The sequence below is a fragment of the Gobius niger genome (assembly GCF_951799975.1).
Source record: "Gobius niger genome assembly, chromosome: 5".
NCBI classification, from domain to species: domain Eukaryota; kingdom Metazoa; phylum Chordata; class Actinopteri; order Gobiiformes; family Gobiidae; genus Gobius; species Gobius niger.
This window is the reverse complement of record NC_136856.1, coordinates 7,070,220-7,095,779: the sequence shown is the minus strand read 5'-3', so window position 1 is coordinate 7,095,779 and position 25,560 is coordinate 7,070,220. Positions and strand designations below refer to the sequence as shown.

Here is a 25,560-nt window from a genome sequence, read left to right as displayed (position 1 = left end):
GAAATAAATGATGGGGGTTAAAGCTACACAATATGAGAACAATCTAACAGCAAGAATATCATTCAAAATGTACAAGAAAAGTTGCATTTTTGTCATGTAATCTGTTGTTTAAATATGTAACACCTAGGGATGTAAACCAGTCCAAACCAGCATAAACCAGTCCTAACTTGATCTAAACCAGTCCTAACTTGATCTAAACCAGTCCTAACTTGATCTAAACCAGTCCTAACTTGATCGAAACCAGTCCAAACCAGCATAAACCAGTCCTAACCTGATCTAAACCAGTCCAAACCAGCATAAACCAGTCCTAACTTGATCTAAACCAGTCCTAACGTGATCTAAACCAGTCCAAACCAGCATAAACCAGTCCTAACGTGATCTAAACCAGTCCAAACCAGCATAAACCAGTCCTAACGTGATCTAAACCAGTCCAAACCAGCATAAACCAGTCCTAACGTGATCTAAACCAGTCCAAACCAGCATAAACCAGTCCTAACTTGATCTAAACCAGTCCAAACCAGCATAAACCAGTCCCAACTTGATCTAAACCAGTCCTAACGTGATCTAAACCAGTCCAAACCAGCATAAACCAGTCCTAACTTGATCGAAACCAGTCCAAACCAGCATAAACCAGTCCAAAGTGGATCTAAACCAGTCCAAACTTGATCTAAACCAGTCCTAACGTGATCTAAACGAGTCCAAACCAGCATAAACCAGTCCTAACTTGATCTAAACCAGTCCTAACGTGATCTAAACCAGTCCAAACCAGCATAAACCAGTCCTAACGTGATCTAAACCAGTCCAAACCAGCATAAACCAGTCCTAACTTGATCTAAACCAGTCCAAACCAGCATAAACCACTCCTAACTTGATCTAAACCAGTCCTAACGTGATCTAAACCAGTCCAAACCAGCATAAACCAGTCCTAACTTGATCGAAACCAGTCCTAACTTGATCGAAACCAGTCCAAACCAGCATAAACCAGTCCAAAGTGGATCTAAACCAGTCCTAACTTGATCTAAACCAGTCCTAACTTGATCTAAACCAGTCCTAACTTGATCTAAACCAGTCCTAACGTGATCTAAACCAGTCCTAACTTGATCTAAACCAGTCCTAACGTGATCTAAACCAGTCCTAACTTGATCTAAACCAGTCCTAACGTGATCTAAACCAGTCTAAACTAATGTCTTCCATCTTTGGCAGTGGGGGAAACCAAACCCTGGGAGAACATGCAAACTCCACCTTAAACACCTCCCATGGCCACTGAAGCTAATGCAGTTCCTCCATACTATTCAGAGCACTCTCTCCGCCACAAATCATTTATTTATTTGTGATCTTAAACATTTAAGATGCAAGGCAATGTGGAATGCAGAGTGCAGCACTTGCAGACTTGGCAAATACAGGATTGTACACACAGCTTTTGGCAGCCACAACATTTTCACTTGCAAACAGTTCACTATTATTGACCTCGGTTCAGCATAGATAGATGTTTGGACAGCATCCTCCCACCATTTTCATCACAATTTTAGACAATCAATCTCAGTGTGATCGATACTTTCAGGAATGATGTATTTTACAGTTTAAAAAACAATTAGGGCTCGGAGAAAACACACATTAGTTTCCCCACTTATTGATCGATGTTGAGATTTGACTCGATTTATTTTATTAAAACATTACGAACAAATAAATATAGGATTTATGGTTTATGAACATCGAACACAGACAAGATGGACCTTTGAAATCTCTCCACTCCAGCACCATTAACCCACAACCCACAACCATTAACCCACAACCCACCCACTCCAGTTTAATCCAACACATTCCAGACTCGGTGCTGTTACTGAAGCAGGAGGCTGTGAACCTGATGAGGATTACAGTGCGGTCTGGATGAAACTGCAAAAAAAACTATTGCAAATCAGTGTAAATTAAAAGCATGGATTCAACGTCCCCCTCGATTCAGATTCAGAAAACTTTATTGATCCCAAAAGGCGATTCATTTGTAGCAAACCACAGAACATTTAACAAACACATCACAAACAGTTCAGACAAGAGTAAAGCTCAAGGATCAACAACAATAGTTCCATAACAATAATAATATGTAAATGATTGTAATATAGAAATGTATGGTTCTGTCTGACATTCTAGTTTCCTGCACATTACAGGGTATTAGGGCCGGGCGATATGGACTAAAAATATAATATAAAATATCCTGATATATTTTGGTTGAATGTCGATATACGATATATATCCCGATATTTTATCAGCAAAGTGAGAGCTGTGAAATGAAAGTCAAAGCCAAATACGAGTAGTTTTATTGAAAACTCACTCTAAAATGTAAACATAAACACTGTATAACAAAGCTCCGTATAGTGCACATTTCAATTAAAAAATATCTTCAATAAAAACAAAATAAAGTTGTTTAAAATCGGCTTGAGATTACATGTTTCTTTTTTTTAACTTAAAGAGGGGGTATTCTGCTTTTTTCAGTCCCATAGCACCAGTCTATATCACACTACAATGATGAGCAAACCTTCTGTTGGTCTGTAAATGCAGTAAATTAGAATAACTGCCTTGTATAAAATGTCTCTCTCAAAATGGCTGTAGTGAATGTCTTGAAATAGGCCTCTGTCTCTTTAAGAACCTCTGAGCCTTTCCGACACGCCCCCTCCACACGCTGTCTGTGGCATCAGTGGGGAGGGGGTTCTGCTGAGGAGCAGTGGTTGGTTACTCGGCTGGTGACGAAAGCTCGGAGGCGTCTCCAGGAGGTGGGGGCTCAGGCAAACCTATCCCTAAAATGGCCGCCATCAGAGTTTTTACAGATTACTCAAAGATACGTGAATGTGCCAAGGCAACACTTCAGGCATGTTTTTAATGAGGGAATGACATAATAACATGATGGAAAGCTTGAAAAAGTCGATTTTGCATAATACCCCCCCTTTAAGAGCTCATCTGAATTTGAAATATCCCGATATATGCGATATGGTCTAATTCCATATCTCATTTAAAAATATAGCGATATATCTTAAATATTGATATATCGCCCAGCCCTACAGGGCATCAAAGTTTTGCTGATTTTGGTGCATTTTTGAGGTTTTTATCAGCAAAAACAAATCCTTTTCCTTTTCGTTCTATGACTAGTAAAAGCTTAAATCCTAAATATCTCAGCTCAGAACGCAGATAAAACCCTCTAATGCTACGGGGATGAAAGTACTTTTGAGTTGTTGTACGTACAGCTTCACTGTGGAACATCTTTCGGCAGCTTTTCGTCGTGTCTCTTAATCGGCCTTGACATCCGCTCTCTGTAAACACAGGTATTGATTTATTCATCTCTCCTCCTGTTCTGCCGCAGGGCGCCTCAGCTCCGTCTGAAGTGTTGGTCCTGTAGCCGGGCTCTGATTGGACAGCCACAGCCCTCGTCTCCCTGAGGAGCACCATGACCCAGGAGGGGCAGGCTCTGCCCTCTCCCGCCCCGCCTGAGACACCCCTGGAGCTGGATCCAAGCGCCGCAGACTTCCCCAACACAGAGACTGAACCAGGAGCGAGGGATGGGGCGGAGGGGAGGAGAGAGGGATGCACTGATGGGACAGAGACAGAGGACGGGACAGGAGAGGGGAGCGGAGACGTGAATTCAACAGGACAACAGGAGGTCAGACCAGAGGAGGCGGAGGGAGAAGACATGGCACCGAGTCAAGAGGAAGCACTTACGCAACAGGACGACAGGTCAGTGCTTTTCACATGTGCTGCCCGGCCTCTTTACTCGGTCAGCTGCTTTTAAATAACAAAAACATGATATTTGTTTAGCTTATGTGACTTAGGTAGAGATCACACTGGAGAGAGGATGCACTTCTTTACCAACAAGAAGTCGCCACAAACAAAAGTCTATAATGTTCCTTTGATTACTGCATCGCTGTGGCATTATTTCAATAAGCTTCTGCAATGTCTAAAGATCCAGCAGTGATTTTTTACAATCTTGTATTGATGATGGGAGAGTGTGACCATTGCGCAAAGCCTTCTCCAGCACATCCCAAAGATCCTCAATGGGGTTAGAGGGACTATACCAGGGGTGTCAAATATACGGAGATGTTTTAATCCGGCCCCTGCCCTGTAGAGCATAAATATGTAAAAAAGAAAAAAAAAAGTAAGTAAGTCTCTAGCCCATTCCTGTGCAGAGTTATGAATGTTTAAAGGGGGGGTATTATGCAAAATGGACTTTTTCAAGCTTTCCATCATGTTATTATGTCATTCCCTCATTAAAAACATGGCTGAAGTGTTGCCTTGGCACATTCAAGTGTTTTTGAGTAATCTGTAAAAACTCTGATGGCGGCCATTTTAGGGATAGGTTTGCCTGAGTCCTCCTAGGAACGCCCCCACCTCCTGGAGACGCCTCCGAGCTTTCGTCACCAGCCGAGTAACCAACCACTGCTCCTCAGCAGAACCCCCTCCCCACTGATGCCACAGACAGCGTGTGGAGGGGGCGTGTCGGAAAGGGTCAGAGGTTCTTAAAGAGACAGAGGCCTATTTCAAGACATTCACTACAGCCATTTTGAGAGAGACATTTTATACAAGGCAGTTATTCTAGTTTACTGCATTTACAGACCAACAGAAGGTTTGTCATCATTGTAGTGTGATATAGACTGGTGCTATGGGACTGAAAAAAGCAGAATACCCCCTCTTTAAAGAATAACCAGAATGCTCATTGTAGCCACTAGGGGGCAGGTTAAATTTAAAAAAGGAAAGAGTTCCACACGTGTCCAGCAGAGGGCACTGACATAATAAGAGCTCAGGATGTGAACAACACATTATATAGCCACGTGGTAAATGGACAGTCTGCCCCAGGGCGGCTGTGGCTTCAACAACAGCTTACCACCACCGAGTGTGGAGTGAACGAATAATGACTATGTAGCACTTTGAGGAACTTGTGACACAGGCTTGTAAAGTGCAATACAAGTGTGAACCGTTGTTATTAATGAAGCTACAGTCGGGGCTTTGACCAAATCACAGCTTATTATTATTCATTTATTGGAAACATTTTCTCTGTTCTATGCGGCCCACGACCCAAAATGAGTTTGACGCCCCTAGACTATACTAGGGCTGCAACTAACGATTATTTTGTAATCGATTAATCTGACAATTATTTTTTACGATTAATCGAGTAGTCGCTTGGCTGTGAATGGTGTAGGAAAATTGTATTTTTTCTATTTTTTTAATCACATATAGCTTAAGTGGTGCTGCTTGAAGATGTGTTGATGGAGTAAACTAAAGGGAAATGTTTGCAGGAGGCGCTATTCATGAAATTTACAATGAACAAAATGTACACAGACCCTAACTTCTATGAACTAAGTAGGATTTCGTCAAACATACTACATTTTTACGTCATTTTTGCTCCATCTTAGTCTGTGCGAACCAGTAAACGATTAATCGATTACTAAAATAGTTGTCGACTATTTCAATAATCGATTAGTCGTCGATTAATCGATTAGTCATTTCAGCCACTATACGGAGTTTAAAATTCTAAAACTCCTCCCCCTACATGTTCCTCCATGTCCTAATGTTTAGAATGAGCTCAGACCTGTTCACCACAACTGCCTCTAAAATCCTGCAGTCACTCAGAAAGGTGTTCATTTGGGTCCGAAGTGCCGTCATGCACGAGCTTAATATAGAAGCTGCAGTTACGCCCCAGTCCCTTTAAGATCTGGACTCTGTGGAGGCCAATCCATCTCATGCTCCCTGAACTGCTCTTTCACAATGTGAGCCCCCTGAATCCTGGCATTGTCATCTTGGAATACGCCCTTTCCATCAGGGAATGAGAAATCCACAGATGGAATAACCTGGTCATTCAGGATGCTCAGGTCGTCAGCTGATCACGGCTTTCACTCTTGGTCTGGCAGTGTATTTCAACTTAAAGAAAACAACTTTGGTTTTCTCTTCTGTTCCACACATTTCATCATAAAACATAAATAACAAAACCGAGGTGCCCAAAGCATGAAATGCCAACAGTGAAAATTGCCCTGACTTTCTCTCCTGAAAAATGAACAAAAACAAGACAGAGAAATGCCGTCACTGGTCAAGAATTGCTGAAGTAATTGCAGCAGATTTACTCATTAAAGATAAACAATGGGGTGATTGTCCGGGAGTAGAAATCACTGAGTATTTTTGGCTCACAATTACCACATCGCCATCTCTTGTCTTTCCACAATAAAATGACTCATGCCAGGTAATAACTCCGGCTCGTAACCACAGCCCGCACAAGTCCATAAACAACGAGAGTTTCGGACGCTGCAAATTTGCACAAAAGTCTAAAAACGCCAATGTCAGATGCTAATACGTTACAGTCTTTCCACCGATCTGCTTGTACATAATTAGCCTAAAGCGCTTCACTTGCAAAGAATCGAAAGCGGCAACAAACGAGCTAAACAAACACAGGCGGGTTCGACATTTCGCTGGAAACGCTGGAAAACATGCTCCGAAATTACCTTGTGTTGACTCAAGTTTCAAGTTTGATGGTTTTGTATCGCCCAATATCACAACAGAAGTCGCCTCACAGGGCTGCACCAAGGCAATAAAACAGAGCAATAAATATGACAATTAAAAGTTCAGGTGAATCCAGGCAAATATAATGTCCAATAGGAGGTAGCGACGAGCGGCGTGGGCGTCCCCCGTCCTTAGACTCTCCAGCACGGCAAGGAAAAACTCAAAAACCCGGCAGGAGAAAAGAGAAACCTTGGGGAGAACCACACACTGCAAAAAGTAGTTAACTAGATCAGTATAAACATCTCAATTTGAGCATAATAATCCAAATTTTAGTTGTTTTGACGAGTTAAGAAGTTCTTGGGCATTTGTCCTAGATTATTTCACTTGTTCTGAGATGTTTCTGACTCGTTTCGATACATTTCGTCCTTATTTCAGGTCATTTTCTTTACCAATGGGGTAAGAAAATTGCTCTTAACACATTGGCAATTTTACTTTCTTATTTCAAGCGAGATTTACCCTAGAACTGGTCTGAAATGTCCTCAAACAAGCAAAGTAAACTCTGATCAGGAAAAGTGTCTAAATGAGTGAAAACCGCTCAAAACAAGATGCATTTCCTCAATTCAAGTCATTTAAGCCATTTTTGTCATTTTTTTGTATTTTCTTAGTCATTTTTTTTGTCATTTTTTCGTCCATTTTTTATCAATTTTTTGTCATTTTTTTGTCACATTTTTGTAATTTTTTGCTCAAATTTTTATCACATTTTTGTCACATTTTCGTATTTTTTTGGTATTTTGTCTGTCAATTTTTTTGTCATTTTTTAATCACATTTTTGACATTTTTTTGTCAAATTTCAATGACTTGAATTGAGGAAATGTTTCTTGTTTTGAGCTGTTTTCACTCATTCAGACACTTTTCCTGATCGGACCAAGTTTACTTTGCTTGTTTGAGGACATTTCAGACCAGTTCTAGGGGAAATCCCGCTTGAAATAAGAAAGTAAAATTGCCAATGAGATAAGACCAATTTTCTAACCTCATTGGCAAAGAAAATGACCTGAAATAAGGACGAAATGTATCGAAACGAGTCAGAAACATCTCAGAACAAGTGAAATAATCTAGGACAAATGCCCAAGAACTTCTTAACTAGTCAAAACAACTAAAATTTGGATTATTATGCTCAAATTGAGATGTTTATACTGATCTAGTTAAATACTTTTTGCAGTGTGGACAGACAGGCTATAGAAACCCAGGGCCGAAGGATCCCTCAGCAGACGGGCCGAGATCACAGACCGTCCAGTCCTCAGATTCCAGAATGTAGGGTTCCTCTGTTCGATCTCGACAGGCACTCCCGAGAGGGGGGGGGGGGGGGGGGGGGGACAGGAGACACAACCAAACTGACCTGATTATAAGCTAATTCTCAGGTACGTTTTGAGCCTAGTCTTTAAATGTAGGGACTGTGTCTGCTTAACAAATTTGGTAAGCAGCTAAAGGCACGTATTGCTTTGTGGTTTGATGAAAATGCTTTAAAATCTCCGGATACAAGGGAGCAGAGGGACATAAAATGAGCGAATAGCTGTGTTTTTGCTGGGGAAATGTCAGTGGACCAAAGCGCTTCCGCTCGGCACGTATCGTCTCGATGACAGAAGTGAAGCCGCGCTGGTTTGACAGGCGGACGAGACGTGCCGCCGCTTTGTAGTCAGCGGGACAGTACCTTTTCATCCTCCTTCAATTGTCAGCGGGTCTATTCAAAGCTGAGATGACTCTCCCATTCGCTCACCTCTCCCGGTCTGTATTAAAATGAATATAAATGACTTCGCGGGGATGCAGTTTCAAAAGGCAGGGGGGCTTACGCTGTTTGTAATTGTCACATATCAGAGCTGAACACGATGCCACTCTTTTGGTTTATGAGGAAAGGGAAGGGTTCGGCTTGAGTGCATTAGACGATGGATGATCTGAAGGTAGGTTTCAGATATGTACATGAGAGAATGATGTGTGAGTTAAAGAGGGGGCATTATGCTTTTTTACAATCACATAGTACCAGTCTATATCACACTACAATGATGACCAAACCTTCTGCTGGTCTGTAAATGCAGTAAATTAGAAAAACTGCCTTGTATAAAATGTCTCTCTCAAAATGGCTGTAGTGAATGTCTTGAAATAGGCCTCTGTCTCTTTAAGAACCTCTGAGCCTTTAGACACGCCCCCTCCACACGTTGTCTGTGGCATCAGTGGGGAGGGGGTTCTGCTGAGGAGCAGTGGTTGGTTACTCGGCTGGTGACGAAAGCTCGGAGGCGTCTCCAGGAGGTGGGGGCGTTCCTAGGAGGACTCAGGAAAACCTATCCCTAAAATGGCCGCCATCAGAGTTTTTACAGATTACTCAAAAATACGTGAATGTGCCAAGGCAACACTTCAGCCATGTTTTTAATGAGGGAATGACAGAATAACATGATGGAAAGCTTGAAAAAGTCAATTTTGCATAAACACCCCCTTTAAAAAAAATTCTGATCAACTTTTGCGAATGAGCAAACTCTTGGTAAATGCGGAAATTAAATGAAAATCCACGGTTACTGTTAACATGGAGTAGGGCTGGGCGATAAAATTGTGCCTGTCAATCTATGTCCTCCTCACGTGCGGTGTACGTCTGTTTTCAGAAACGACACCAGTGGAGAACGGGTGCGTACCTATGTTCCCCATATGTGTTTTTTTTTAAATTTGTAGGTGAGTTGGTATATCAACCGATCACAAGTCATGGGTAAAACGTCATGAATATACACCAATCAGCTTAACCCTGACCCTGCCCTAGCCACTAACCTTAAAGGGATATTACAGGATTTTTGACATAGGGCCTCATTTCCTAGTTATCCAGAGTGTTGCTGATTTCTGGAGATATTTTTTTTGTAATTCATGTAGTCCGTAGAGTAACGTGGCGCTAGGCTGGTGAATTCTATCGACACAGACATTTATATCATTAGTCTGACGTTATAAGTGATTTACCTCAGGTGCTCTGTGGAGTGGGTCAGACTGTTTTTATTGCAGGCTAGCTGATACCATAGAAATGCGCTAGCCTTGCACTAGCCTAGCGCCACGAAACTCTTCAAACAGAAGAACTGCATGAATTACAAAAAAAAAAATCACTCTGGATAACTAGGAAATGAGGCCCTATGTCAAAAATCCTGAAATATCCCTTTAAGGATAGTGGGCTGGTGCCTAATCTTAATCAATATTAGTGGAGGACCATGGGTACCGGGGAACATGGGGCTGACCCCGTGGAGAATCCATCACCTGTGGCGTGTTGAGTTTTAAGAGTGCGCGATGGAGTTTTCTTCCACTAAAAGAGTTGGATTTTCCCCCCCGATTTGCTTCTTCCCTCTTGCTCTTCTCTCATTCTGAGCGGTGACACGCTTAACTCCGCCCCCTTTCCCCTTTCTGTGAATTTCCATAGAGACGGCTCTCAACGAAATATGAATGGGCTGGAGCAGTTTTGTTCATATGAAAGATCAGGAGACCCTTTTAAGTTTCAATCAAATAGATTAAAAGTGTAATCGTCCATACCAAAATCGCCCCGCACTACCATGTTGATATGCCATGTTTGTGGGTGCTAGCAAACATTTTCCATAGGCTAACATTAGCTAAAAACAATATAAAAAGTGGAATTAAAAGCTGCTGAGTCACTGCTGGTAAATCCGTGACACCCTGTAGTGTTCAAATGTTTTTACATGAACAATAACTCCAGTATTTTACCTTTTGAAATCTCCATTAGTTTATTATTGCTACAAATCCGATGATGCTTAGCGAGATGACATCATGATCCTTATTAACTCTATTCACTGACAAACTCAAAGCAAGAGGAGGGGGGTGGGATAGGTTTGTGTGAAGATACAATATACACAATACCCGTTATTTCAAAGCCAATGCAGCAAAATCAGGCAGTTCTTGTTGTGTTTTGTTTGTCCTCCAGTGTTTTCTCAGGGTCACGGATTGAGATAAATGCAAAATAAAGCATAATCCCCCTCCTTAATCCTTGTCCTTTAAAATGTGAGTTTGGCTCCTGTGGCTGATGAGTCTCTGTCCGTTGTCGAAGGTTGGCCAACGGCGTCGGGGAGGACGAGGATGACGCGGGCGAGGACCCGGCGGCGGAGGAGCAGCGGGGACCCCTCGACTCTTTCAGCTCCAACTTCGAATCCACGGTGGAGCAGGCGGACACCGAGGTCGAGGATGACGAAGAGGACGTCCCGAAGGAGGCTCCCGAAAACCAGGACACGTTCAGCTCTGCCTTTGAGCAGATGGTGGAGCAGGCGGGGACAGAGGAGGACGAGGAGGAGGCGGAGGACGAGGACGTGGCTAAAGTGGACAATAAAGACGGGTTCAGCTCCACGTTCGAGCGGATCATGGAGTCCGCGCTGCTCCGGGGCGGGACGTGCTACAGCAGCCTGGACTCTCTGGACGTCCTGTCTCTCACCGATGAGACGGACAGCTGCGTGAGCTTCGACGCGCCGCTGACGCCGCTCATCCAGCAGAGGGCGCTGATGCAGTGTCCCGAGCCGCTGGAGCTGGAGCTGGCCACGGTGCAGGAGCAGGACGGGGCGGAGGCAGGGCTGGACGTCCTGGGGGTAGAGGCCGGGGTGATGAGGTCGTCCCCCCTGAGGACCACCATCCCGGGCAGCAGGTCGGAGTTTGTCCTGAGCCAGCCGGGACGATGGGCGATTCCCAACGGGTACCACTCAGAGGAGCTGGGGGCGACGCAGGGGGCCATGCACAACTCTGTCAGGTAAGACATTGGCTGGTTTTGATTTTGTTACTTAAGTAAAAGTACAGACATGCTATTAGGGATGTACTGATCCAATACTGGGAAAAATACGATATTGGGTACTGGCTACAAATATCCGATACTGAACCAATACCAGTTTTGTCTCTGACCACTTTAAAAACACACATTTCACTGACTAAACCTCAGTGAAGACGGCCGTGCTGTAAATCACTGTGAAGCTAAGAACCTGGAGAATTCACTCGCTGAGTTAGTTTTAACCTCGATGAATGTATTTTCATTGCCGCGCAAAATGACTTCAATTAATGACTTCAACATGACTTCAATTTGGTTCAACAAAATTTTGCACTTGAAAATGTTGATGAACTCCTCGAAAACTAAATGCATGTCTCTGCTTTAGATGGTTCCATTATTGAGAAAGTGCCATGTTATAAATATCTTGGCGTCTGGATCGATGAGAGGCTCATTTAGTAAACATGTCCAGGAGATAATGAACAAACTTAAAGCAAAGCTGTCTTTTTTCTACAGAAACAAAACCTGTCTCCCTCCTAACAAGAGACAACTGTTAATCCAGGCTACGTTACTTTCAATTTTGGATTACGGTGATGTCATATATATGCATTCCACTGCATCTGTGCTGAAGCCTCTGAATGCAGTTTTCCATTCAGCCATTAGATTCATCACTGGAGACGGTTATAGGACCCACCACTGTGATCTTTATGCTAAAGTGGGACGGCGTCTCTAGAAGCAAGGAGGGAGCAGCACTGTCTGCTGTTTATTTATAAAGCTCTTCTTGGTTCCTTCCTGATTATTTGTTTAATCTTATAAATGTCAGGTCAGATGCTGACCCGCTGAGGTCTCAGGACAGTTTGACTCTCGGGTCTCACTGTGTAAAGACAGAATGGGGAAAGAAGGCCTTTTGCTACTTTGCACCAAATGTCTGGAATGAGGCACAGAAAACCTTTTATGTGGATCATCTCATGACCTTCCATCAGTTTAAATCCCTTGTAAAGGAGTTTCCTCCATGTGTCTGCTCTTGTTTTTAAGTTTTACACATTTTCTTAGTATTGTGTTATAGTCTAATCGTTCCCTGTTGTCTTATTGTTAACTGTTATTTACCTTGTATGTTTTAACAGGTCTCTCTTGCAAATGAGACATCGAGTCTCAAGAGACCACCTGTATAAATAAATAATAATAATAATGCGAACGTCAACTAATCAAGGCTGGGACAGAAACTATGGTACAAAAACCTAAAGTAGCCTAAAAAAAATAAAATCTGCCACTGCCTTTGTGGCCAAGGGTTAATATTTTTATTTTTAAAATAACTGATCAAATATATGTGTAATGATCAGATCACTTTATGTGAGTTGTTTATATTAATGTAACCTAAAGCCTGTCATAGACCCAAGGATATTTAATGTAGAAAAGTTGTTTATCTAAGAGTTTATCAATAGATATAATTGATCTGTAACATAATGACCATAAAACATGACTTTATTTTTTCTTAAAATGGAGAAAAGAGTCAATTCCAAATTTCACTCAGAGAAAGACACTTTTAAGAAAGTCTCTTGGCATCGGTAAATATCAAACCATACAAAAAAAGTGACAAAAATGTGACAAAAACGTGGCGACAACTCAACAAAAAAAAAATCTGTTTTGTAGGTCTTAGCTTTCAAATGGGGCCTTACTCTGGCCTCGAGGTTGTAGGCTCCAGTCCAGAAGCTTTTAGATTTGGGTAAAGCCGAACTGGAGAAAATGCACTCGGTCAAGGCAGGAGGTAAGACGGGAAACACTGGCTCTAATAGAAAGTATTCATGTTTCCCCTTTGATGCCTTCATTTAGTCCTTACAGTGGAAGCAAAACTTTTGACTTTTGACTCACCACCGAGATCGTTTATTTTGCATGATCATTATCTGGATTATTATCTTTTAATAGTTCAACCCTCTAAACACTTGATATTATTTCTTGTGGATTCGTCCTTTGCAGAGCTTCACTGTGATGGAGCTGCTAAACTCTCCATCACCAAACATTGTCATAACACATGAAGTTAAACGTAGCTGTTTCTGAAACGTAATGCCTTTTTCTTTGCGGAGAAGTTGCCATTTCCCAACTCAGTGGTTCGAAACAAACATAGACGCTATACTGGGGTGTCGCCTTTTCAACCAAAAACAATACACAAACCTCCATAAACCGCGCGTATGTTGTCCTTGGCTTTGTTTTAAATGCCTGGTGCGAGAAGTCATGCGGCACTGTGGCGTTCGGAGACTCGGTGCTGCAGTGGAGTTGATGTAGTAGATGCCTCGCTCCGAACAGCAGGTGGTGAGGAGCTGGAGAGGGAGAGGAACAGTGCGGGTGGGGGAGGGATGGTATTTGTGAAGGAAAAGGTCGTGAGTGTCCAGTACATATAGTTCAGATGGTACAGAAGTCCTACTTAAAGACAAAGCGTCCTGTAGTTTCGTCTTGTGCCTGTAAAGCAGTAAAGAAGAAGAGAGATGGTGACAATATCAAGCCTGCTCGACATCACTTCAATAAAGTCATTTCTTTAGATATAAGAGAAGGAGGTGCTTTGTGTTAAAAACTGCTTACACAGCGATTCGAACTGAGAACAAAAGTATAAATGAGCTTCTACACTGACTAAACTGAGCACATTAATCAAAATGCTGTAGTTACAAGATACAGCAGCTGGAAGTTAGATATTCTCAAGGCCATACACTGTATATGGAGCACGCTTTACACCAGGGGTATAGGAAGTTAGCTTAGTTGTGGGACGATTTTCTCCTTTATGAAAAGTGCAGGGACCGAACCTCCCAATCGTGGCCCAAAGTAAAGCCCAACTTCCTCCATATCCCAGTGTTGTTCATCATACTGTATGTCAGGGTTAAAGGAATAGGGCACCGTTTTTACATACTGAGATATGTTCTTACCTTAGCTTTGACGAGTTCTTTAGGACCTGTCTGAACTTCACGTAACCATATTTAAATAGGGAAAACGTGGAAGAGCTTGGTAGCTTCTATCTTGACCTGTTTTGGAGCTATAGAGGAGAGAGGGAGAGGCTAAATGCTAACGCCGTCTGCGCTGTGTTTACGTGACTGAAGCCACGGGTGAAGATCAGACAGGTCCTAAAGAACTCGTCAAAGCTAAGGTAAGAACATATCTCAGTATGTAAAAACGGTGGCCTATTGAAGCTGCAGTTACGCATAACACCTGAGGTGGCAGTAGTGAGTGTAAAATGGCTAACTTGCATCTAGCCCCTTTAACACAGCCAAACTGAAACATGTGGTAACATTTTGGTTAACATTTTCCAAGTTTCGTTCATTGTAGCTTGGTTTGATTCTGATTTACTGTGTTTTAAAGGAACAGGCCACCGTTTTTACACACTGTGATATGTTCTCCCCTGAGCCCAGACAAGTTGATACGTACCTGTCTGGTCTTTGTGCGTGCCCTCAGTCCTCAGTCATATTCCTATAGCTCCAAACGTGGTGAAGGTAGAGGTGACCAAGCTCTTCCATGGGCACAAAGACCAGACAGGTACACATCAACTCGTCTAAGCTCAGGTAAGAACATATCTCAGTATGGATGTTCCTTTAAGTGTTTTTTGACACTGTTTAATGAATGATAATGCTGCTTGTACATGTTTTCTTTAAGTTTAATGGACTGTACTGTGGAAAATGGTTGTAAAATACTACAATCTACATCACAATATTTATGACCAGTATTAAATATCACAGATTTTTCCCATATGTGCAGCCGAAACATGGAGGCAGTGCTGTTTCTGTTGCACTTTTGAATGATTTGATATTGAAAGAATTGATGATCCCTCCCACACTGTCCCTTAAAGTCGCTGTGTGCCTTTGCTTTTTCATTAAATAAGTGCAGAATGTGTGATGCTGTTCTCTGCAGTGGCATTGGCTCAAAGTCAGGCACAACTATTTCGTTTTTCACTTGCCAATATCTACAAAAGGCAGCGCCGCACACTGCGCTCGTGGAATCCATACAGTTCCACTCAGCGGAGGCTTGTTTTGATATTTTTGGAGGCGAAGGGGAGAATCTGCTACTGCGCGACTGTTCTTTAGCGCGAAAGTGACTTCACACCACAGACACAAACAAACGCAGGAGGGAGAAAACAATGTGGGAATTGTGTGTTTATCGACTCCGAGGAGCTGTTGAACAAATGTTAGAGGGTTGACGGTGATTCAGCTGGTTCCTCTGTTAGTGCTGACAAAACACTTTAGAACAGACCTGTGGAGACTTTTTTAAACCAAACTCAACCTGAAACTTTTGTGGTGAAACAGGAATGCTCGAGTTGGCAGTGAGGAATGATTCGTCCATAGCATTAGTAAAGTTAAAGTGTGAAGAGTTCGAAAAACAAAAGTCTGGCTCTCCCGTCAACATGACAGTGATGAACAAATATTTACTACATTATTGCTATAGGGTTTGACAAAGGCTGGGTATTTCTGTTACGTTTTGTTTCTTAGGGATTATGCAGATGTTAGTATATGGTAGGGATTATCGATTAACTGTTTACCATCGGTTTCATGTCGCTTTCTACCATAGACTGTATATATAAATGGACAGCTTCTCCTCACTCCTCCCCGTTTACCATAATGACCACGTTCGAGGGGGAATTCATGGAGGATTTACAGACTCCCCCTCCCCAGCTCTGACGAAGCATGTTCCTAAAAAGGGCATAAGGGCGGGATCTTCACTGTAGACTCCGCTCCAATGCTAACAGTCCGACCCTCATTAAGTACGAGACACTGCAGGTGAATAGGGAAAAAATGTATATTCACAGATATCAATTTGAAACTTTTGCTGTCGATCACTGGCATAAATGTGAGAAAAAAATACATGGCAAGTTTTCTGTTATTTTATCTTTTTATATAAGAACAAGGTGTTTTATGCCTAAAAATGCCCCAAATTTCCCATCTTTTCGGTGACGAGATCTGAATAACGGATAGAGCTACATTCAAATTTATGGTTTCATTTTATTGATGAATGAGTTGCCAAGACTTTCTCAGAGGGGATTTAGGATTTCTTGTTTAGTTTTAAAATAAGCTGTTTTTTAGTGGAAAAAATTGTAAAAATTAAATTTTCGCCTTATTTTTTGACATTCAAAACTCAATAAATGGGGCTTAAGGGATTGAATAATAAAAAATCCCTCTGAACAAATCTCCCAAATATTGTTCAGTCCAAGGCTGGAAAATGTGAAGTCTTTAGGTCTGACAGAAACTGACAGAAATGACAGAAAAATGTGTTTTGAGAAAGAGGCCCTTGAAATTGCATTGTCCCATATAAGTCTATGGGGGAACATTGAATCAGCGCAATATTTAAACATGTTTTTGTGAAGATTCGGTGTATTATTGGTTTCCGGGTGAAAGCTTGTATGTTCAGAGACCAATTTGGCCCAAAACCTGAAAACTGAAAAAATTTAGTTTTGCCTGTAGTGTCTCCCCTTAAGTACGAGATTTAAAAAATTCTTCTTACAAAAACCAGCCTGGTTTTTTAAATTGTGACTAACTCAGCGTTATCTCAGGAGGAAGATCTAGTCTAGTGTTGAAAAAATAGAAACCAGGCATTAAAGTTGTTTTTAACGTGTCTAAACTCCAACGCTTTTCAATGGGGGACTAGCGCCGATATGGAGGTACTACAGCAATGACAGCCCCCGTGGTCATAAAACAGAGCAGCCTGTGGTCATTGGTTTCTACCAGTAATAATCATGAATTATCGACCAAAAAGCAAAAAGTAGGTTTGTAAACTTCAACAGATTGTATGCTTATTTGCACTTTGATTATACTGTGTTTTCCCCAAACATGATTTTCTGTTAAAAAAAAGAAAAGAAGAAAAAGTAGTGAGTACAAAAATGACAACTTGTATCTAGTCCCTTTCATTTGCAACATAGAAATATATACGTACATCTCATACTTAAAGGCGCACTGTCTGTTGCAGTATAAACGGATTTCTAAATTCCTTCACTTTTTACGGAACAAAATTGAAATAAATGCTTGTATTTTATTACATTTATTGTGTAAGATGTGGTGTGGCTTTAAATATATGCAAATAAACACACAATAAGTTCACACTTTCACATATTTTCATCTGTATATCTACACACACAATCCCAAACAAAAACAGTTTTCATAGACAAAGGTTTGATGTCCGGTGAGTCCTGACATTTCACTGAAGCAGAATAATTAATAAAAATGTCTTGTTTTGCTCAAAGAAATTGTATTTTATGGAAGGCCTGAATGTTATCGTCTAGAGAATGAATATTGCATATATTAGTGTTGTTCCTGTACTGGTCCTGCTCCAAACTGTCAGTATTTCGTGGAGTCACTTTTAATGACGAGGCTCTCTGTCGACTTCCCCGTGATGCCCTTCACTTTGTCCTGCTCCTCGTCTGGAGGGATGTTAAATCTGTGCCGCTGGTGTTTGATTTTTATTATGGATCCCCTCGCGCTCCTGTCCCGCAGCAGCTGCATCTTCCCGGTCCCCTCGACATGTGTCATTATCCCCGTCCCGGAGGAGCAGGGGGCACCAGTCGACCCCCTTCGCTCTCCCTCATTTCCCTAACAGCTCTTAAGAGGGGAGAGGACGGGCAACATATGGGACGAGTCTGGATGTTGCTCTACCCACAATGCCTTTGGGCCGGCCCCCTGCACTGGCTGAGTTTCTGAGGAGACGACTCTGGGAATGTCAAATATAATGGTCAGTTTTTGAACCGAGGTGGAGCTTCCTTTGGGCAACAAGACGGATCACAATCTGATAGAAAACACAATTTCAATAATTGGCACTTGCAATTATTGTGACTAAATCTGCCTGTGTCTCCGTGGGGGCTTAGTGAACATGTTGCTTAGATCTCAGGCTCTCAAATTATTCATGGAGTGATCTTCTCTCAAACATGTCTATTGGGAATTGACAATATTTGGATGTTAATGTTGTCTTTTCACCATATTTGTTACAGCAAGAACAGAGCAAAATGTGTGAGTAAGTTTTGTTTATTTGATACAGACGTAACAATAGCGTTGGACAAACCAGACATTGTTTTTAGTATTGTAGCAAAACTGCTAATTTTAGACACATTTAACAAAACACATGTAGGGGAGACCGGGTATGGTTGTAACATGGGGAGAGGGAAATGGCTGAACTGAGGGGGTAGTTTCTGTAATAGTCCGGTTTAGATTTCCACTGTTTTGGGATCTTCGTGTAGGGTATGAAAACTCTATATTTTTGGAAACCTTATGGTATAAGTAATGAGAAAAAAAATGTTTCTATTTGCCCTTGTCATTTGGTAAAATGGTGCAATTATACAATTTTTCCATTAGAGTGAATGGGAAGTTCTGGTCATCGCTATGGTAACTCCAAATTTCTTAAAGCAACAGGCCACCGTTTGTTTTTCCATACTGTGATATGTTCTTACCTGAGCTTAGACGAGTTGATGTGTACCTGTCTGGTCGTTGTGCCCGTGGAAGAGCGTGGTAGCTTTCAACTTCTCCCCCGTTTGGAGCCATAGGAATCAGTGTTAATTTTGACAGCGTATTTTAGTTTTAGTCTTAGTCTTTTGACTAAAATGTAATTTTAGTCGAGATTTAGTCAAAAAAAAGTTTCAATTTTAGTCTAGTTTTAGTCGACTAAAATTGCATGTCAATTCAGTCGACTAAATTTAAGACTAATTTAGTCGATTTTGCATTGATAATATTCATTATAATCATATTTAATCGTGGTCCTCTGCTTCATGGAGCTGCTCCACATGCTCCATGTTCATTTGGCAGTGAATTTACATGATCTGAGGCTCTTTCAGACGCTCAATAGAAGTTTGGATGATTTTAGTCTCTCCTTTTCATTTTTATTTAGTCTTATTTTAGTCGACTAAAATATCTGGACATTTTAGTCATAGTTTTAGTCTCATGAGAAACTTTTAATTTAGTTTTAGTCCAATTTTAGTCGTCAAAAATATCGCTTTGACTAAAATTAAGACTAAATATTTTAGTCGACGAAATTTACACTGATAGGAATACATTGGGAGAGGCTAAATGCTAGCAACATCTTTGGTCTTTCTGCGTGACTGAGCGCACGTACAAAGACCAGACAGGTACGCATCAACTCGTCTAAGCTCAGGTAACATGTGTCAGTATGTAAAAAGGGTGGCCTGTTCCTTTAAATGTCCAGCGAAATTACACAGTGAATCAGTTTATATTCATTATCACCTACTCCTTTTCCTTCGTAACTTCTGTGGTTTCTCGTTTTGAAATATATAATATCCTCTTTACTGAATTCAAAGTGAAGACTTCAGTCAATCAATGTATTTATTGGTTTATTTGGTCTGGACAGTGCATGTTGATGAACATACATGGGTCTCATGCATGTAAACACGCCACACCGGATTGTAGCCGTCGTCCCGCATGCACACTCTCAAACACCATTCATCCTGGCCTATTGTACATGTTTTATTCATGACGAGGATAAATTGGATCAGGAGTGAGTCCATCACACGGGCAGCTCATGATGCTTTGGAGATGAAGTTTCCAGACTGAGAGGTTTGGGTGGAATAGATAATGAGATTAGTTTGACATGAAACAGGAGGGAGACCAACGAGGAACAGGAAATGAACCAACTCTAAAAAGAAAACCAGCTACAGCCACAAGGGGTCAGTAAAGTGACATAAATCCCCTTCCTTCTTCAGTTCATTCAGAGCATTTTTCCATTCTGGAAGAGCACAGAAGGGCCACTGGCTCTAGGGCCACCAGTCCCGCCTCAACCGAGCTTTACCCAAATCTAAAAGCTAAAAAGAAAAGCATCACCTGAATGGATCCCATTTTCTCCAGTTTGGCTTTACCCTAATCAAAAAGATTCTTGGGAAAAAAGCACCAAAGAGTGACAAAAATGCGACAAAAATGTGACAAAAACTCAACAAAAATGTGACAAAAATGCGACAAAAATGCGACAAAAATGTGACAAAAACTCAACAAAAATGTGACAAAAACTCAACAAAAATGTGACAAAAATGCGACAAAAATGTGACAAAAACTCAACAAAAATGTGACAAAAATTCAACAAAAATGTGACAAAAACTCAACAAAAAAAATTACAAAAACTCAACAAAATGTCACAAAAAAAAAAAAAAAAAAAAAAAAAACATACAAAAGGTGACACAACACAGCAACAACGCAAGGAAAAAGGTCAGTTTTGTGGGTCTTAGCTTTCAAATGAGGTGTTACACAGCCAAAAGAGGACAGAATGCATTTGGTTTAGGCGGGTGGTAAGAGGTTAAAATATGTATTTGTGGAAGTGCACAATTACACTAATTTGGGCCAGGCTGGTCAGAGTCCAGGGCAGTTTTTCAGTCCCAGTCCGCCCCTGATTTGAGCTAACCTTGCTCTAGTTGAAGGACAATCATTTTTAGTCTGTTGAAAACCAGCAGCACTTTAATAAATATCTCTTCAATACTTCTACTAGCCATATCTTTTCTAAACACTTCCATACTTGTTTTTAACCCCAACCCCCCAAAAAACAGTGAATTCTGAAGTCTAGACATCTCCAAAACAAGGCCCGCCCACACGACCATGTGCTTGGTGGATGTATTGATTTGCGAGACGTCCTCTGGAACATAATTTGGCGCTTCTCGGTCCGCTGGCGCACAGCTGTTGTCTTTGGAGCGCGGTGGGACTTCCTGACCGCGGCACGAGCTCTGAAAGGCTGGCATTGTGGGCGGGATGACGTCAGCGTGTGCAGAGGAGCCCGCGGGCCACGGGGCTGAGAGTGTCTGAGTGCAGACATCTGCCACTTCGGTTTAATGAGCTGCTCAGTGACTGACACGTGATGGATTACGGATCGTTATTGGAAATGGATCTGAAATATCACGTTACTTTGCAAATATATCGGATCTCTTCTTTAATGGTTAGGAATGGCTTCTTGGTAGAGGATGATGTTGCAGTTATGATGCTTTAAGCCAGTGGTTCCCAACCTTTATTGTCTTGTGTACCCCTTGGGCCTTTCAATGGTCGTCCGTGTACCCCCTATCTCAGGGGTGTTGCAGTTTATTTAGAAAGTAATTACTTAAAAATGGCATTTGTAAGAAAAAAGGACAATGTTGCTTTCAAAATAAACTTAAAATTCTCCCAAGGCAACAGATTTTACTGAAAAATATTGCTTTTCCTATAAAAAATATGTTAAATTTCCCCCTCTTTTCAATCTGAAATAGTTTCAAGTACCCCCTGTTAGGTGCTCGAGTACCCCCAGGGGTCCCCGTACCCCTGGTTGGGAAACACTGCTTTAAGCTACACAAATCATTGGCTGAGTATTAGGCAACGCAATATCTATATCGCACAATCCATTTGACTGAGATTAGCCTTAAGTAAGAACATATCTCAGTATGTAAAAACGGTGGCCTGTTCCTTTAAAGGGAAAGGAACCAAATATGGTCACTTCACTCACACTGATTTTCTGCACGATAATGAAACACTTCGAAAAACTTGTGTCCCCCAATAACACTGATAAGTTTAAACTATTTATTTCAAAGAATTTCAACTTGAAATGCGCCAAAGTTCAGTTTTAGCCATGATTTTTCCGAGTTAGTTCCATTTTAGCCGTGTTCTGGTCCATCTTAGACTTGTTTTGACACAATTTGATGAAAAACAGCAAAACATCGCAATGACGCCAGTGCGATATTCAAGACGCTTCAGCGCATCCGAGCAAGGAGTGAGGCAAAAAGCTTGAAAAAGGAAATTGCATTAGTGACACTGTGAGAGAACGCTGGAGAATGGCAGAGTGTTGTTTTTATGTTTGTTTGACACATTAATGCAAACTTATGAGCAACAATCGCCTCATAGGGACCCCCTGTAGCGTCTGGATTGGGCATGTTTCCTTCTTTGTTTACTCCTCTTTTGTAGATAACTGAAAAACGCCGTCAAATACCATTAGGGAAGATAAAACTGGGGAATACGTGGTAGATCTAATTATATACCTGGGCAATGTGGGCCTCCAGCTGCACATTTATCTCCCTCCATCTTTCTCTCTCTCTGTTTGTCTGTCTGTCGCTTCAGACTCCATTCATTCCGCCGCGTTATCCGTCTTCATCTCATCGCCTGTCGCCCGACGCCACACACCCACCATCGCCTCCTTCGTTTTTGTGGCGGGCTCTTATCTCTCACTCCTGTCTGCTTTTTCACCTCTGCCTGGCTACACAACTGGCACTGTCATGTATGTCGCGCAGTGCAGACATTGCAGGATACGCTACACATAACAATGGAGCTTCAAAATAATAGTCCATTTAACCTTTCTTTGCCATACTTTTATTTAGAAATATGTCATGGGACTTTATAATAGATACAGACGGCATCTCGTCATAGAAGGGGCGTGGCTTCGCCGAGGGGGAAAATAGAATCATTAGGGAAACTCAATTTTTCACTCTTTTTGGCGATTTTCTGGTGGAATATCAACTTATTTATCACATACAAATAAAGTCTAGTGTAAATCAGGCCCATATGGATATTTTCTCACAACAGATTGTTCTGTAGAAGTGAAAAAACGGCAGCTGTAGCTCGCGCTAGCTAGCCGTTAGCATTAGCCCGACCGTTTTTTATGTATTTATGGGCTGTTGAACCACTTTGCTCCTCTCCTTGTCTTTGTATCTTTATTTAGTTGAAAACTATATTCATAATTCAGCATTTGTTAAAGTAGTTTTTGAATGATTAGAGAAAGTTTGGATTTTTTTCAAAATTGTTTTCCCCCTTAACTGTTTTCAAACATGACCATATATGGGCGATTCCAGAGATGCCGTCTGTATCTATCTGGTCATGTTTGAAAACAGTTAAGGGGGAAAACAATTTGGAGAAAAATCTAAACTTTCTCCAATTATTCAACACAACTACTTTAACAAATGTTGAATTATGAATATAGTTTTCTTCTAAATAAAGATAGCCTACTTCTAAAGAAAAACATGGAGAGGAGCAAAGTGGTTCAACAGCCCATAAATACATAAATAACAGATAAATAATCATTCTAATGCTGGCTAGTACTAGCTATGACTGCCGTTTTTTTGCTTCTACTGGACAATCTGCTGTGAATAAACATCCATATAGACCCGATTTAGACTTGACTTTATTTGTATGAGATAAATAAGTTCATATTCCACCAGAAAATGGCTAAAAAAGGGTTAAAAATTGTGTTTCCCAAAAGATTCTATTTCCCCCTTGGCGAGGCCACGCCCCCTTCTATGACGAGATGCCGTCTGTGTCTATTGAACTATGGGCTCTTTAGGTTGATGTCATGTGAACACAACCTGTTATCAGGTTTGTAGCAATTTCTGTGGCAGCAACAGCACCTATAGTTTTCGAGTTTGGATGAGCCAAAAGAAGATATTTGTGTACTAGAGCAGAAACACAATACAAATACAAAACCCCCATGATACATTATGTCGACAAAGACCAACGACTGTGGCATTAATGATGAAAACACTGACTGCAACAGCACTGCATAAAGAAACCAGATCAGAAGCGTGACCACAGGGATGACTGGCTTGTGGCGGCCGAGCGTTCATATCGACGTCACTTTTTGATCCTTCGATGTCGACTCTTCATGTCGTTGTGAAGCAGAATTCACCAAGCGTTGGATTGTTCACCCACTAATGGGGAACGTGAGCTGGGTTTCGACCGTCATGACACTGGTTAGTTTTACCCTACTGACGATGTGTTGTTGCATTTGTGATCCTGCTTTTTCCGCGTTGGAGGAAAAGCATTTGTGTTTGTTTGAGCTTTGTATAAACGGTGTATCTAAGTTCATGAATCAGCTACATGTATCGATTTTTATTATGAAAGAATAAAATTGAATCAAAAATCGAGATCAATCAATATGCGATATCGTCCAGAACTAAAGCATAGTACAAGTGCAAGTAGGGATGCACCGATAATGGTTATGGGTATCGGGCCGATACCACAGGCTCGTACTCATTAATGAGGTCCCCTAAATCAGAGTCTGTGCTGGATTTAACCAGAGCTTAATGTTGTTAGTGCTGCAGTGTGGAGTCTGCCAGGGGCGGACTGGGACTGAAAAACAGCCCTGGACTCTCACCAGCCTGGCCCAAATTAGCGTAATTGTGCACTTCCACAAATACATATTTTAACCTTTTACCCCCGCCTTAACCGAGTGCATTTTCCCCAGGTCGACATTTTATTATTATTTTTTTGACTGGTATCATCAGCAAAAAGAGCGGGAAAGGTGGTCGTAGAAACAGAAGCAAAATCATTAATATAAATAAGAAATAATAAAGGTCCCAAAATTGAACCTTGTGGTACACCATTCTCCACGGAATTCCTTTTAGATTCATGTTCTTTTATACTGGGCTTTACCCAAATCTAAAAGCTTCTCTGACTGAAACTTTTCATCACGTCGCTACATTTTTGTCATATTTTTGTTGTTTTTTTAATCATTTTTTCTATCATTTTTTGTTGTGTTTTGTAGTTTTTTTTTCTTTTCTTTTTTTCCCTCATGTTTTTGTTGACTGTTCATCCTCTTTTTGTCGATATTTTGATGCTTTTCTTTTTAGCTTTTAGATTTGGGTAAATCTCGGTTAAGGCGGGACCGGTGGCCCTAGAGCCAGTGGCCCTTCTGTGCTCTTCCATATGGCCAGTCCGCCCCTGCAGTGTTTACAAGATACAGGCTAATGTTGGTAACTAGCCGTAACTCGCGGCAAACAGTTTTGCCGATTGTTACGCTGTTTTATGCCCATGTCCATATTGAGCGAAAATGAGCTGCAGCAAAACAATAAAAATGCTGTAGCAACTGGATAGCTGCAATAATAGGTAACATCTCAATACTATTGTCAAATAAAAAGACATAAATGAATAAAGCACAAGCATTGAGGAGCTTTTGGACATGGGCTGTTCTGTCTATTAAAAATATATTGAATAAAAAAATAAAATGGCATCTGTACAATTTTGATACTACTTCTCTTAAAAGTGCAGCCTACTTTACTTAAGGAGTAAATTAACTAATTACAAACCAATCTGCTGTGAAAAAAATGTCGTGTACTCGTATCGGTATTCGGTATTGGCAAGTACTTCATCAAAGTACTCTTACTCGTATCGGTTTTAGAAAAAGTGGTATTGGTGCAGGGAGGAGCTCGGAGTAGAGTCGCTGCTCCTTCACGTTGAAAGGAGCCAGCTGAGGTGGCTCGGGCATCTGTTCCGGATGCCTCCTGGTCGCCTCCCGCGGGAGGTGTTCCAGGCATGGCCTAGTGGGACAAGGCCTCGTGGAAGACCCAGGACACGGTGGTGGGACCATGTCTCCGAGCTGGCCTGGTGTCGCCTCGGGGTCAGAACAGCTGGAGGAGG

General features: G+C 41.5%; 1 protein-coding gene across 1 annotated transcript in view; it reads left to right on the top strand.

Moving 5' to 3' along the window:
• Window positions 1-3,311: 3,311 nt before the first annotated feature.
• The window catches only part of psd2 (pleckstrin and Sec7 domain containing 2), an 86,711-nt gene continuing 64,462 nt past the window's right edge, over window positions 3,312-25,560 (top strand). Inside the window, exons 1-2 of the mRNA XM_079556308.1 lie at window positions 3,312-3,720; window positions 10,550-11,236. Of these exons, the coding sequence (XP_079412434.1) occupies window positions 3,434-3,720; window positions 10,550-11,236 (974 nt within the window). The 5' untranslated portion in view covers window positions 3,312-3,433. The remainder of the gene's footprint in view (window positions 3,721-10,549; window positions 11,237-25,560) is intronic.